The following is a 14,616-nucleotide window of genomic DNA, read 5'->3' as shown; positions in this document are numbered from 1 at the left end:
TATCTTTTATAAAATATGATAGTGCTGACAAAAGAAAGAAAAACAAATAAAACCTCAGGGTTTAATTTCAGTTACAATTGCTCTGATCGAACTTATTTTAAAAATAAACTTTTCAGCTTTATCAATGGCTGTTATTTTTCTTGAGAAAAAAAGTTCTCTGAAATAGCTGACATTTTAGGTTTATATTAATTTATGTTTATGCCTAGAAGCTATGCTAAAATTAAGTTTACAGAATTTATTGTTGCTACCTTTTATTTTAGATTTCCATGCATAAAACAGAGAACTCACATGAAATCCTTCCGTGAAGCTTTCCTGAGAGCAGAGGCATCTGTATGGCTGGCTCGTTGTATCACAGGTATCAGCATGTCCATAGCACTGACATCTGTGAACACAAGCACCAGACAAGTTCTGAGAAACACCAACTCAACTGTGAATGTATTTAAGGTGGTGCAGTGGTTAAGAGCTCAGTTGCTAACCAAAAGCTCAGCAGTTCGAATCCACCAGCTCCTCCTTGGAAACCCTATGGGGCAGTTCTACTCTGTCCTATAGGGTTACTATGATTTGGAATTGACTCAATGGCAATGAGTATTGTTTTTTTCTTTTTTAAATGAATTTGTACACTATGTGAATCCACAAAGGGGGAAATTATATTTGAACAAAATAAAAATCAGTTTCTCTTTAATCATGTGGATATTCAGAAAGATTTTTTATGAATGCTGAAGTACTGGAATCAGGGCCATCAACATCTAAACCACACTGGAAATTATTCGATATAATATTTGATAATATTGGATATTATTAATTTTAAAACACAAAATTCTTAATGACTTCTGAAGTATTAGAATGAGTGTCATCAATATCCAAATCACACCGTATTGTGAAGGTCATTTTCAAGTCTACAAGGAAAGAAGGAAAACAGGGCAGTTTGTTTACACCTATTTCAGCCATGTGGCAATGGTTGAAGTAACACAAGGTGAGGCATTTACTAGAACTATTCAAAGATAAGAATATAAAGTTCAGAATAAACTTTAGAAAGAATTTAACAGATTTCAAGTTTTTTGGCTCTTTTTTCCAAAATTAGATGGTGAATATTTGTTAGTATTACTTTCTCCACTTATTCTGTTCTTAAATAATGCATACATATTGCTATTGTACTTCGAGTTGTAAGAAGTTGGAACCGACTCAGTGATACCTAACGATAATAACAACATTACAGTTGTGATCGGCTATTAAATATGTGGAAACCCTGGTGGTGTAGTGGTTAAGTGCTACGGCTGCTAACCAAAAGGTCAGCAGTTCGAATCCGCCAGGCGCTCCTTGGAAACTCTATGGGGCAGTTCTACTCTGTCCTATAGGGTCACTATGAGTCAGAATCGACTTGATGGCAGTGGGGGTTTTTTGGGTATTAAATATGTAATTTATTCACAAGGCATATCAGTCTTCTATTACCACCCCATTCTAAATATAGGCCATACATGGGCTGTTACTATATTAGATAGTATACAGCCTACTAGTTTTCTGGATATCCTTTTTCTTTTCTTAAATATCGTGAGCTTGTTTTCAGTTATGGTCATATAATTATAAGTTACTTAGAGTACATCAGATTTTTCCTCTAAAGTAAAACAAATACGCCCCATAGAACGGTGAACTCAGGGAGACCAAGCGCCATATTTACAAAATATCCTGCTGTATCTGGTACAATAGTTGCAACTCCAAATCTTGCTTCTTCGCTTGGCTTTCAAGAATATTTGAAAATATAGCTCCAGAACAATCCAAGCAAAATATCTGGTAAATTATTTTAGATTCAGGATATCATAATTTCTAAACTCAAAAGCTTTTAAAAATTGATTCCACAGCAAGGCGATATTATATACATGAAAGACTCATATATAAGTTTCCAAAAACAAAATCCTAAAGTAGGAAATCATTTGAAAACATGAAGCTGGGCAGATCTTCCCTTAGGGATATACCCAAGACAATGTAAAGCAAGGACTCAAAAAGATACTTGTACACCAATGTGTACAAGTACATTATTCACAATAGCCAAAGTGTAGAAACCATCAAAACGTCTATTAACAGTTGAATGGATAAAGAAAATGTGGCATTATTTCTTATAAAATTATAATATGTGCTACAACATGGATGAATCCTGAAAACAGCATACTAAGCAATATAAGCCAGAAAGAAAAGCACAAATATTATATAATTCCATTTATATGAAATATTTTATCTAGAATAGACAAATACACAGAGACGTAAAGTAGATTAGAGAGGGGAGGGAACAGAGAGAAATGAGGAATTATTGCTAAAAGAATACAGAGTGTCCATTTGGGGTGATGAAAAAGTTTTGGAAATAGTGGTAATGGTTGCACAACACTGTGAATGTAAGTAATGTCACTGAAATGTACGGTTAAAAATGGTTAATGTGGTAGAATTTATGCTTTGTGAACTCGATCACAATAAAATTAAAAAAAAAACTTGAAGACAGAAATCTGACTTGTTCTAAAACAATGTATTTCTAAATATGGCAAAAACCTTGCCGTAAACAAAATTCATAGTGAAACTCACACTCCGGTCGAAATCTTAGTAACGAGCCCTACCTCCCACTGATGGTGATTTCATCCACCGCATAGTATCTGTGTCGGAGGTTGACGGCAGTCTCAGTGGTATAGTACTGTCCATAGAAATCGAACCTTATTTGTGTGGCTTTTACAAACTCTTGAAGAGATGGGGTGTTGTAGAAGTCATTGTATCCAGGACGATGATTTGGTCCTGGTGTCAGGATGCTAAATGTAACATTCCCACGGGAATATGGAGTGAAACTGTTGATGACAGAAATTTGAAATAATGAAAATCTATTCACATTTCTGGCAAAACAGAAGACACAACTTTTGAGACATTCCAACACAATATCAGAAAGAGCTTAAACTCTTCATTCTGGAAAGCAAACATATTTCCTGTATCTCATAAACTATACAATAATAAGAGAGAGACATTTTAAGACATTTCCTTGAAGGCATAATGAAAAGTCTATTAATATAGATAATAACTTGCTAAACAATCTGAAAATCAGATTTCAAAGCCCCAGTGAGATTTGTAAATAAGAGACACTTCCAAGTCTTATACAAGAACTTTAAACAAAGCTTAGAACTCAACATAGAGAGAAGACTCAGAAGAATACACTTCAGGAAAGCTGATGGTGGAGGGAGGCCTCTCCTAGCCTCGTGAGCTGGCTTACATATAGATTACCACTAACTCATTCATCTACTAAAATTCACTCCTGAATGCCTTAAAAGATAATTGTTCTTAAAACATTCATACTTGGGAAGCTGAAGACAGTTGACAGAATCAGGATTTTCCAAACCTCCATTGTTTCTCATTCCAAAAACACTGCAATTTCTAGCAAAATATTGCCAGTCTTCCCAATCTAGGCTGTCTTCTTTCTTCCTTTGAATTCTCATTGCTGCTGGTTGTGGACTAAAAAACTGAATGATAATATAAAACACCTGAAAATGGATAAGTGAATTATTGCAATTGAAATTTTAAGTTTGACCCATCCGTATAAAGCAAACTATGGAATTTTTAAATTCAAATATAAGGGCTCATTTTATCATAATTATAATTACCAAATATTTATTGGACATCCAAAAACTTCAGAGCCCTCCAGTAAAAGCAACACATTCTATCATTGCATATCGGTCCCTTTTTTCAAGAGTTTTGTAAATCAAGGTTCAAATTAATATTCAGCTTGATATAAACACATGAACAAAGAGTTCCATGAAACAATTGCCACATACATTCTTTTCAAGTAATTATTGAGAACAAGCACCTCAGCTTTTACTGCTTTGTGTTATTTAACAACAGAAAGTAATAGTTTTAACATTCATAAGTATGATTTTGATACAAAACTCTTAAAATTTAGGCCACGTATATCTTCTTTCTGATATTTTTATTCCAGCATTATAACGGTGTGGTTCTACTTTGCTGTTGGTGTGTGCCATGGAGTTGATTCCAACTCATAGTGACCCTACAGGACAGAGTAGAACTGCCCTATAGGGCTTCGTAGGCTGTAATCTTTACGGGAGCAGGTTGCCAGGTCTTTCCTCCCACGGATAACCACTGGTGGGTTCAAACCACTGACCTTTTGGTTAGCAGAGAAGAGCTTAACTATTGTGCCACCAGGGATTCTTAGTGAGGTAACATTCAATTGCCTAATTCAGTTTTCTCCTCAGTGTTTCTAATTACCTGATACTGTCCATTTTCCAAATCTACAGAAATAGTTACTCCTTGATCAAGCTGAGTAATGTTTGTAAACACACGTGAAACCCAGGAAGTACCAATATCGTTATCATTGACAAAAGAGAGAGGACGGGCTTTGGGGTTCAGCCTTGACACTCGGTTCTCAGTTGTGTCTTCTGCACCGTTAGGAATGCAGTACCGCTGCTGCAGAGGATGGATCCGAGGGTGGCTGCCAGGACAGCGGCACTCTGACTGGATGTGCACTGTGAGCAGATCTCCAGAAAACACTTCCAGAATCTCTCTGTGGGGGCCAAAAGGAAGACTGTAAGGACACGTAGTTCAACAATGACAGAACTTCCAAGAGTTGTTGTTATAATAAGTATCACTATTTTAATATTTTGATGAGTATCCATTCAGCTTTAATAATTTTCTAAACAGAACGTAAAATCAAACTTGTTCCTAGCCAAATACGTGTATTCATTTGCCTAAAAGAAATATCAAAAGCAGCAAATTCTTAAGGGTTAATTTAAGCATCACAAGCGCTTTCTGGTTCCTAAGAATTTATTTAAATATCACAATATTTTAATGTGCTTATCTGTGATAACATAGAAAGATAACATTCACTTAGGTTAACTTAATTTACCATTAAGAGTGAATGAAAATATATTGGAAATAGTGACAGTTTATTATTATTATCCTATCTATTTTTTTTTTTATATATAGAATTTCTAGTCCATCCATGGGAAAGAAGGATGGGAAAGAAGGAAGCAAGCATTATTTTATCTGCTTCCCTTTTGGGTGAAGGAACTGAGGCCAAGGCCATTTGTCAATGGTTTCCTGTGACTCATCAGTACAAATTTTGGCATCCTAAAATGCTTCAATGGCTTCAGATCATGTGGCAGCTGCCAAAAGTCAAAGAAGAATGCCAAGTCCAAGCAGATATATTTAATTTTTCCATTAAGGGCAATGGAACTGTTCTAGATCAGAATTAGTCATTCTATTTATAGGCATTCTTTCACATAACACCTTTCCAGACGTTTCATGTAGGCCAATACCAGTAACTCAAGTCTGCCTGGAGAAACCAGGCTTCTTCTTTCACGCTCCAGTGAAGCAATGGAAGGGTTGGGCAGCTTTCCTATTCATGAAGTCTCATGAAATCTCATCTTCTCTTTTCAAATATCATCAATATTTTTCAACTGGTACAAAGTTTTGAAAGGGATCAAAAGTGACTAAACCAAACCAAACCTGCAACCAAACCTGTTGCCATCAATTTGATTCCAATTCATAGTGACCCCGTAAGACAGAGTAGAATTGCCCCATAGGGTTTCCAAGGACAGCTAGTGAATTCGAACTGCCAATCTTTTGGTTAGCAGCTGAGCCCTTAACCACTGTGCAACCAAGGCCCCAAAAGTGACTAGTATGAAATCGTCACCCCCAGGAAAACTTCCCAAAGAATTACTGCAACATTGTCCTCCAAAATATTAGAGAAAGATGATCCAAAAAGCAGTAAGGCTAATGGCAATAAATATCCCCAATATGTGTTCCAGTGTTAAAACACCTTTTTACCCAGGTGTCTCTTGATTATGGAGGCTAAAGAGAGAGAATGTTTATGGAGCTAACGGACATGCTGCTGACCGTAGCAACATCTCAGGAGTAATGCTTCTTAAATTAACAAGAGCTAATTCTGTTATTTGGAAATCCACTACAATAACCTCCCTTGAAAAAATATGAATAAATGTCTTTTTGGTCTTCAACAGGAGTAAATAAGATCAGCTCATCTATGCAAGTTATCCACACCCTGAAATCATCAGTCAAGGAAGGAACTTCAGAGGACATCGCAAGCAGCATTCCACTTTAACCATTCTGAACAGATGGAAATCTATGTACCTCTGAGAATCCTAGGAGGAATTTCCCACCTACTCTCAAGATGAGGAAATACTTCATTAAACCTAGTCCCAGTCTCTATAATTATTTGTTCACTGGAAATAGAAAAATACATATATAACAATAATTCAAGTTATTCATTCTTCTTGTCTCCAAGTCTAATAGCCCAGTCCCCTGAGACTTTTCTCATATGTCAAAATAATTAATCATTTTCATTTGTCTACATTCTCTAGTAGTTATAAATCCAACAAAGCAATTTTAAAAAGCAAATATAGCAGTTTCTTAAGTATTAGACATTACTTCACATAGAACATTTAAACCACTGCATACCAAATTCTATAATACAACTTCTTCAAATATCATGTTTTTCTTGGAGAAAATCTTTTGTAAATAATGTTTCATACTACAAGGAGTTACCTGATAGAGTAGCGCTAGTGAATAACAGCCATAGACTAAGCCAAAGCAAACACTGTAAGCATTAATTAGGTGATGTTTGCCAAATGCTGTAAAGATGAAAAATGCTGTAATTGCCAAACTACTCTTCTTTAAGTGAAGTCAGCATTTATCTTTACGCTATCCTTACACATCTGCTTACCTGTTTGTAAGTGCCACTTGGTATAATCGAAAATCTTGCATTCGCCCAACAAACTGCTGTAAACCTGCAAAATACATTTATGTATATAACACAAGAAGTCTCCATTTACCAAGCAACGGCTGACAAAGCCTCAAGTGCTTAAAAGCTATAAAACATTAAAAGGCATTCATATTACAGCCCTTTCAAGGTCTCACATACCCACATGTATTTTTCTAATTCCACATCAGTGACAATAACAATCATAGCCATCTCTGTAGTCATTGAAAGATTTATGTTCCAGTAGATATTTTGGCCGGCCTATTTACTGACCTAACCTGTGGCCTTTCTCCAGAAGATCCTTGCCAAAATCCAATTTCTCTCTAGTTTATAAATGCATAAATCTGTCATCTCATCAGCCATAAATTTGATTGTCAGAAGGGAAAGAAGCCCCGGATAAGCAAAGCACTACTGAAAAAGAAGAAGAAAGTGGGAGGCCTCATTTTACCTGACTTCAGAACCTATTATACAGCCACAGTAGTCAAAACAGCCTGGTACTGGTACAACAACAGGCACATAGACCAATGGAACAGAATTGAGAACCCAGACATAGATCCATCCACGTATGAGCAGCTGATATTTGACAAAGGACCAGTGTCAATTAATTGGGGAAAAGATAGCCTTTTTAACAAATGGTGCTGGCATAACTGGATATCCATTTGCAAAAGAATGAAACAGGACCCATACCTCACACCATGCACAAAAACTAACTCCAAGTGGATCAAAGACCTAAACATAAAGACTAAAACGATAAAGATCATGGAAGAAAAAATTGGGACAACCCTAGGAGCCCTAATACAAGGCATAAACAGAATACAAAACATTACCAAAAATGATGAAGAGAAACCAGATAACTGGGAGCTCCTAAAAATCAAACACCTATGCTCATCTAAAGACTTCTCCAAAAGAGTAAAAAGACCACCTACAGATTGGGAAAGAATTTTCAGCTATGGACATCTCCGACCAGCGCCTGATCTCTAAAATCTACATGATTCTGTCAAAACTCAACCACAAAAAGACAAACAACCCAATCAAGAAGTGGGCAAAGGATATGAACACACATTTCACTAAAGAAGATATTCAGGCAGCCAACAGATACATGAGAAAATGCTCTCGATCATTAGCCATTAGAGAAATGCAAATTAAAACTACGATGAGATTCCATCTCACACCAGCAAGGCTGGCATTAATCCAAAAAACACAAAATAATAAATGTTGGAGAGGCTGCGGAGAGATTGGAACTCTCAAACACTGCTGGTGGGAATGTAAAATGGTACAACCACTTTGGAAATCTATCTGGCGTTATCTTAAACAGTTAGAAATAGAACTACCATACAACCCAGAAATCCCACTCCTTGGAATATACCGTAGAGATACAAGAGCCTTCATACAAACAGATATATGCACACCCATGTTTATTGCACTCTGTTTACAATAGCAAAAAGTTGGAAGCAACCAAGGTGTCCATCAACGGATGAATGGGTAAATAAATTGTGGTATATTCACACAATGGAATACTACGCATCGATAAAGAACAGTGACGAATCTCTGAAACATTTCATAACATGGAGGAACCTGGAAGGCATTACGCTGAGCGAAATGAGTCAGAGGCAAAAGGACAAATACTGTATAAGACCACTATTATAAGATCTTGAGAAATAGTAAACCTGAGAAGAACACATACTTTTCTGGTTACGAGGGGGCGAGGGAGGGAGGGTGGGAAAAGGTTTTTTTATTGATTAATCAGTAGATAAGAACTGCTTTAGGTGAAGGGAAAGACAACACTCAATACATGGAAGGTCAGCTCAATTGGACTGGACCAAAAGCAAAGAAGTTTCCGGGATAAAATGAATGCTTCAAAGGTCAGCGGAGCAAGGGCGGGGGTCTGGGGAACATGGTTTAAGGGGACTTCTAAGTCAGTTGGCAAAATAATTCTATTACGAAAACATTCTGCATCCCACTTTGAAACGTGGCGTCTGGGGTCTTAAATGCTAACAAGCGGCCATCTAAGGTGCATCAATTGGTCTCAACCCACCTGGAGCAAAGGAAAATGACGAACACCAAGGCCACACGACAACTAAGAGCCCAAGAGACAGAAAGGGCCACATGAACCAGAGACCTACATCATCCTGAGACCAGAAGAACTAGTTGGTGCCCGGCCACAATCGATGACTGCCCTGACAGGGAGCACAGCAGAGGACCCCTGAGGGAGCAGGAGATCAGTGGGATACAGACCCCAAATTCTCATAAAAAGACCAAACTTAATGGTCTGACTGAGACTAGAGGAATCCCGGCGGCCATGCTCCCCAGACCTTCTGTTGGCACAGGACAGGAACCATCCCCGAAGACAACTCATCAGACATGAAAGGGACTGTCAGCGGGTGGGAGAGTGACGCTGATGAAGAGTGAGCTAATTATATCAGGTGGACACTTGAGATTGTGTTGGCAACTCTTGCCTGGAGAGGGGATGGGAGGATAGAGAGAGAGGGAAGCCAGCAAAATTGTCAAGAAAGGAGAGACTGAAAGGGCTGACTCAAGAGGGGGAGAGCAAGTGGGAGTAGGGAGTGAGATGTATGTAAACTTATATGTGACAGACTGATTGGATTTGTAAACGTTCACTTGAAGCTTAATAAAAGTTATTAAAAAAAAAATTTGATTGTCATCCACTTTCAATTACAATTTTCAGGGCATTTGTACTGCCAAGAAGGAGGCTCTTCACCCTCACATTCCACCTGTCTTATCTCCAAGCTCCAGAGTATCTGTCCTCTCTAAACTTACAGAGTCTTTTCTGTCTGGTCTAGGAAATCTCCAAAACATGAGGATAAATTGAAAACCTACTTTGTGTGGGTTCTTAGTTATTCACATATTTTAATGACACCCCAGATCAGTCTCAAAGTATCATCAACTCATGAGATTCTTCAAAAACAAGCTAGGGCCAAAGAGCAACTTGCATTTAAAAAAAAAGTGAGATTTCTAGGCCTAGGTAGACAGCAACCTTAATCCAGAAAACACTCATTCATTTAGAAAATATTTATTTAGAATTTACTAAGACAGATAAACCCAAGAGTTTGGAACAGAAAAAAAGAATACAGCTACTACCTCTAAGCCTTTTATTACGTTTTTAATAAAGAGAAAAAACTTGATAAAAAGGCAAATTTCTAGATAAAGAAAGTTTGGACCATGATACATAAAAGAGGATGGAGTCTAAGGTATGAGCCCAATCAATGATTAAAGAAAAAGCAAATTTGGAGCAATGTTCAATTCACCAATGACCATCTCCCCAAATGTGTATGTGTGTGTTCTTTGTTTAACTATTTAGTTTTCATTTTGCTACATAACAAGGTCTTAAAGATACTTGATCCATCATTACTGTAGTTCCTTGATGCTGATACGAAGGAAACTGGGGTAGAGGGAGAATATGTCTGATAAATAAAAGATGGAGTGGAGAATTAGCACAAGGAATAGCCTAGGCGATTCAGAAGCAGGAAGAGACTAAGGACCAGAGGAGAGTGAAACCGAGTGGCATAAAAGTATGTGTGCATATGAAAATTTGGTATTAAAGGATACATTAAATAAAATAACAAAGAATATTTCATACATGACTATTTCTTCATGAGAATGAATATTTTCAAATGACATATTGTAAGATAAAATATCTAGGACTTCCCTCTCTGCCCCTTGGTTGTGATCTTCAGCACACCATCAGCCCCTGGGTCACAGGAAGACAGCATTCTGTGCAGCCCCCTGCTTGCTGGTCCTCTAAGGAGAGTTCCTGTACTCTACCTGTCCAAAAACAGGAAACTAGGAGAAATGCAAACTAATTATCCCTTGAAGTGCTATTATGAAGACAAAGAAAATAAAAGAACCTACTAAAACTTTGTAGAACTCTTGAGATTTCTGGCACAAATTGCTTCAAACTTTACAATAAGTTAAGAGAAACAAGAAAAAGTAGAAAATTGTTCATTCAGTAAGCTGGTAACCAAGGCAACTTGGCTTGTAGTAAATTAACCTAGAACCAGAATCTAAAGCTAAACAAAGCAGGTATTGGTATGAGGTAGCCATACCATTCTTGGAGATATAAGGGATGAAGGGCCATTGCTGGCCCCTCTCCCTCTAGTTCTCCTTCACACCCCATACTTCAGTTCAACTGAGTGAAATGTGTAGTGCCTTCCATCTGCCAAGCTCTCTTAGTCCTAAGGTTTTGCACATGATTTTATCTCTTCAAATACTCCTGACTCACCCTAGCCCCTTAAAGTTAATTTTTCTACTTTAAAATATTTCCTGTGGGAAATTTTCCATGACTCAACATAACCCTATGAGCTCCTGTAACATTTTGTACGTATCATTCTGTACTACAAATATTTATTTATTTCTCTTGCTTATTAAAGATTAAAGTGTATTAGCCAAAATTCCCTGGCAAGACACAGAAAACAGTAATGGGCGTCCTGTTCACTGTTCTATCCCAAATGCACAGTCAAGTCTCTTGCACATTGTAAATGGTTCAATAAATATTTAAGAAGGAAAAAAAGGAGGGAGGGGGAGTTGTACAGTAGATTTAGGGAAGTAATAAAGATCTGTAACGCCTGTTACAGAAAATGAGTGAGGAAGTTGACCCAGTAAAAATTCAGTGATCCTCAAGAAGTGTTTCCAGGGTTATCAGAAATCAGATATTTTAACTTTGCATTGATACAAGTCTGCAAGCTAACTGATTTCCCCAAATATGACGGCAACTCCAGAGATGCCAAGTGATTAAAGGGATCCAGGGTTGAGGATTTTTGGGCAGGGTATATCAAAACAAGGTGAATAGGGTGGCAACTATAGAGTAGTTGAACTGATGTATCAAAGTGGACAAGAATGTGGAACAGATAGGAGGTGACAGACCAGGAGAAAAGAGAGGAATCCATAATATTGAAATAGCAATTTGTTACATATATATATTTATCACAATTTAAAAAAAGAAAGAGGGAGAGAGAGAAGACAGGTTATTGATTATATCAATGATGTCAAAGAAGAGTGTGGTAGAAATGAATTAGCCAGATATTTGAAACAAGTTTTGCGTTTGCCTAAGCATTGACTGGGGACACATGGAAGCTGGGCAACACTAACCCCGCTTCTGGCAGCACTGACTAAAGGAATAATGTAGACGTTCCGGCCACAATCAAAACATGCTCTACCATCAACGGATCCCTAAAAAATGGAAAGGCTTCATCTCTTAGTTTTGCTAATATAATGCGTTATCAAAGTGAAAAAACAAATTTTTGCATCATGTATTACAAGTTGCCTAACTTTTCTTTTTCAGTACAAACATATTCCTAAAATGTTTTAAATAAAATATTTAGGGAAATGTTTTAACTTAAAGAACACAGAAAACACAGATCATAATAAATGGGATAATCAAAAATAATTTTAAAAGAACTAATATGACTGTTTTTTGGAGGGGAAGGGGTTAATATTACTGGACTACACAAAAAATGATGAGCACTGTTATTAGATCAAAGCCTGGATATAGTTTTAGTTTTAAATTGTCAGGGTAGTGTCGTTCTTCTATGCATTCATTCATTGAACAAACATTTATTGGGTGCCTATTATGCCCAGTGGTTAAGAGCTACAATGAGTTACAGCTGCCAACCAAAAGGTCGGCAGTTCAAATCCACCAGCCACTCCTTGACTCTGTCCTATAGGGTTGCTATGAGTTGGAATCAACTTGACAGCAATGGTAACAGATTATTATATGCCAGGGGTGCCAAGAATACATCAGTTAACAAAGAAGGCAAAAATCTTTGCCTTTATGGAGCATGCATTTAAGCATAAATATGAACATAATAAATGAGTAAATTATACAGTATTCTATAACATGAAAAACAGAAAGAAAAATTTGAGCAGATTGGAGGGCCCGACTGGAATTAATTTGGAATGGTATGTTCAAGAGAGGCCTCGCTGAGGAGTGGTATTCAGAGGGGAAAGGGAGTGAACCGTGTATCTGCCTAGAAGCAGAGTAGTCCAGGCAGAAGTCAATGAGAGCACACACTAGCAAGCTAGAGTATGCCAGCGTGTTACAGGAACTACAAGGAACCAGCACACCGAAGCAAAATAGGAGAGTGGGGGGCTACTGAAGGATTAAGTCAGACGAGGAGCTGGTTGAGGTGTGTGCAAATCGTAAAAAGCCTTATAGTCTACTGAAAACACTTTGTGTTTTAAAGACTTTAGTTTTCATTCTGAGTGACACAAGGAGTCATCGGAAGGTTTTGAATAGAGTAGTGACAGGACCTCGGGTTTACTCACAAGTGTTGAGAACAGAATGTGGGAGGACAAAGGCTGAAGCAGGGAGATCAGTTAGGAGGTTATTACACTGGTCCAGTAAAACCTGATGTGGTCAGACCAGGGCGGCAGAAGTAGAGGTATACAGTTAAACGCTGATAAATCAGAATGCATGTCCTATAGTTTAATAAAGGAAGGCTCTGCTGCAGAGGGATAATGAAATCTATTTTATCATCTATAAAATAAAAGGGCTAGCTTTTATGGCCTTTAAAAACCATTTTAGTTTTAAATTTCAGAGTCTGAACATAGAACAATCACAGCCACAGAATTCATATGTGAAGGAAGGTCAATTAAAAAAAAAGAGAGAGAGAAAGTGAGAAATTTCTCTAAACACATATAGTTATTGTGAACCACCCATTCCAAACAAGAGAATTACGATTTTTCAGTGGGAATGCCATAAAATATTTCAAGGACACAGTCATAGGGATATATTTTACTCATTTCTTTGATAGTTGCCAAATTTTTAACAATGTATGTTCGTTGGACTAAAAATTCCATAAAGATATTCTTCTTTAAAAATATTCACATGGCAAATGGGTCTAAATTATATAAACTGATTGAGGAAGTAGACATGACTCATACCGGAAAGACCTCATAGTTGTCTGGTCATAAAATAGACAGGTAATGACTGGGAAGAAGCTGTTACTGCGTTACAACTGAGTGGTACATCAAAATTAGTTACGTGAGAAAACTCAGTAAATAAGCAAACCTATAAATCAGGGTAAAAATAGGTTTGCAATAAGGCTGATAAACTAAAATTTTCATACAAAATGTAAGTAAGAAATAAAATTATCTCTATTCAAAAATAAAATGATTGTCTATGTAGAAAATGCCAGTGAATCTACAGAAAGTTACTACAACTAATAAGGGAGTTTAGTGATTTCAGTATACAAGTTCAATAAACAAAAGTCAATTGAATTTCTATTTACTAGCAATGAACCATTGGAAGTTAAATTTTTTTAAATAGCATTTACATTAACACTAAAACCATGAAATATTAGTTTAAATCTTACAAAACAAGCCAGAGCCTGTAGGTGAAAACTGCAAAATACTGATGAAAGAAATCACAGGATTTCATTAGGAATGACAGAGTTAGGACAACTGAAAACCCTCTCTATCATAAAAACAAAAAGAACATTGGTAAAAGTTATCAAAATAAACTTTTTCAGAACTCTGGAAATTAACCAAAGACTTTCAACAATCTAAGGAGTGTTTACTTAGAAAATGGCTGAATATTTATAAGAACAGCAAGCTATGTGGCATTTCAATTTGCACTATTTCCATTCCCCTTTCCACCTCTCCATGGTAGCACTGAAAACAATCTGAAATCACAGTGAAAAAAAGTAGGTTAGCAGCCACTGGAGAGGTCAAAATGGGATTGGTGCTATTTCAAAGCCCCATTCTTAGAGAGTTGTCATTATTTGACCTGTTTAGGGATATGCTGAAAAACCTCACTTGCAAGACTTGTTTTTATTTAACTTGAATGAAAGCTCCCCTAGTGCAAACAGACTTTTACCAGCAGTGTTTGTTGAAAATGATCAATG

At 37.0% G+C, this 14,616-nt stretch overlaps 1 protein-coding gene across 1 annotated transcript in view; it reads right to left on the bottom strand.

The window, feature by feature from the left end:
- The window catches only part of USH2A (usherin), an 894,134-nt gene that overhangs the window by 783,241 nt on the left and 96,277 nt on the right, over window positions 1-14,616 (bottom strand). The window contains exons 4-8 of the mRNA XM_003419876.4: window positions 6,719-6,782; window positions 4,246-4,540; window positions 3,322-3,506; window positions 2,601-2,822; window positions 289-382 (exon numbers count right to left, since the gene is read on the bottom strand). Of these exons, the coding sequence (XP_003419924.2) occupies window positions 289-382; window positions 2,601-2,822; window positions 3,322-3,506; window positions 4,246-4,540; window positions 6,719-6,782 (860 nt within the window). The remainder of the gene's footprint in view (window positions 1-288; window positions 383-2,600; window positions 2,823-3,321; window positions 3,507-4,245; window positions 4,541-6,718; window positions 6,783-14,616) is intronic.

The sequence above is a fragment of the Loxodonta africana genome, chromosome 25 (assembly GCF_030014295.1).
Source record: "Loxodonta africana isolate mLoxAfr1 chromosome 25, mLoxAfr1.hap2, whole genome shotgun sequence".
In the NCBI taxonomy this organism is placed as follows: Eukaryota; Metazoa; Chordata; class Mammalia; order Proboscidea; family Elephantidae; genus Loxodonta; species Loxodonta africana.
Note: the sequence above shows the minus strand (reverse complement) of the source record. Positions and strands in the feature narration are given on the sequence as shown.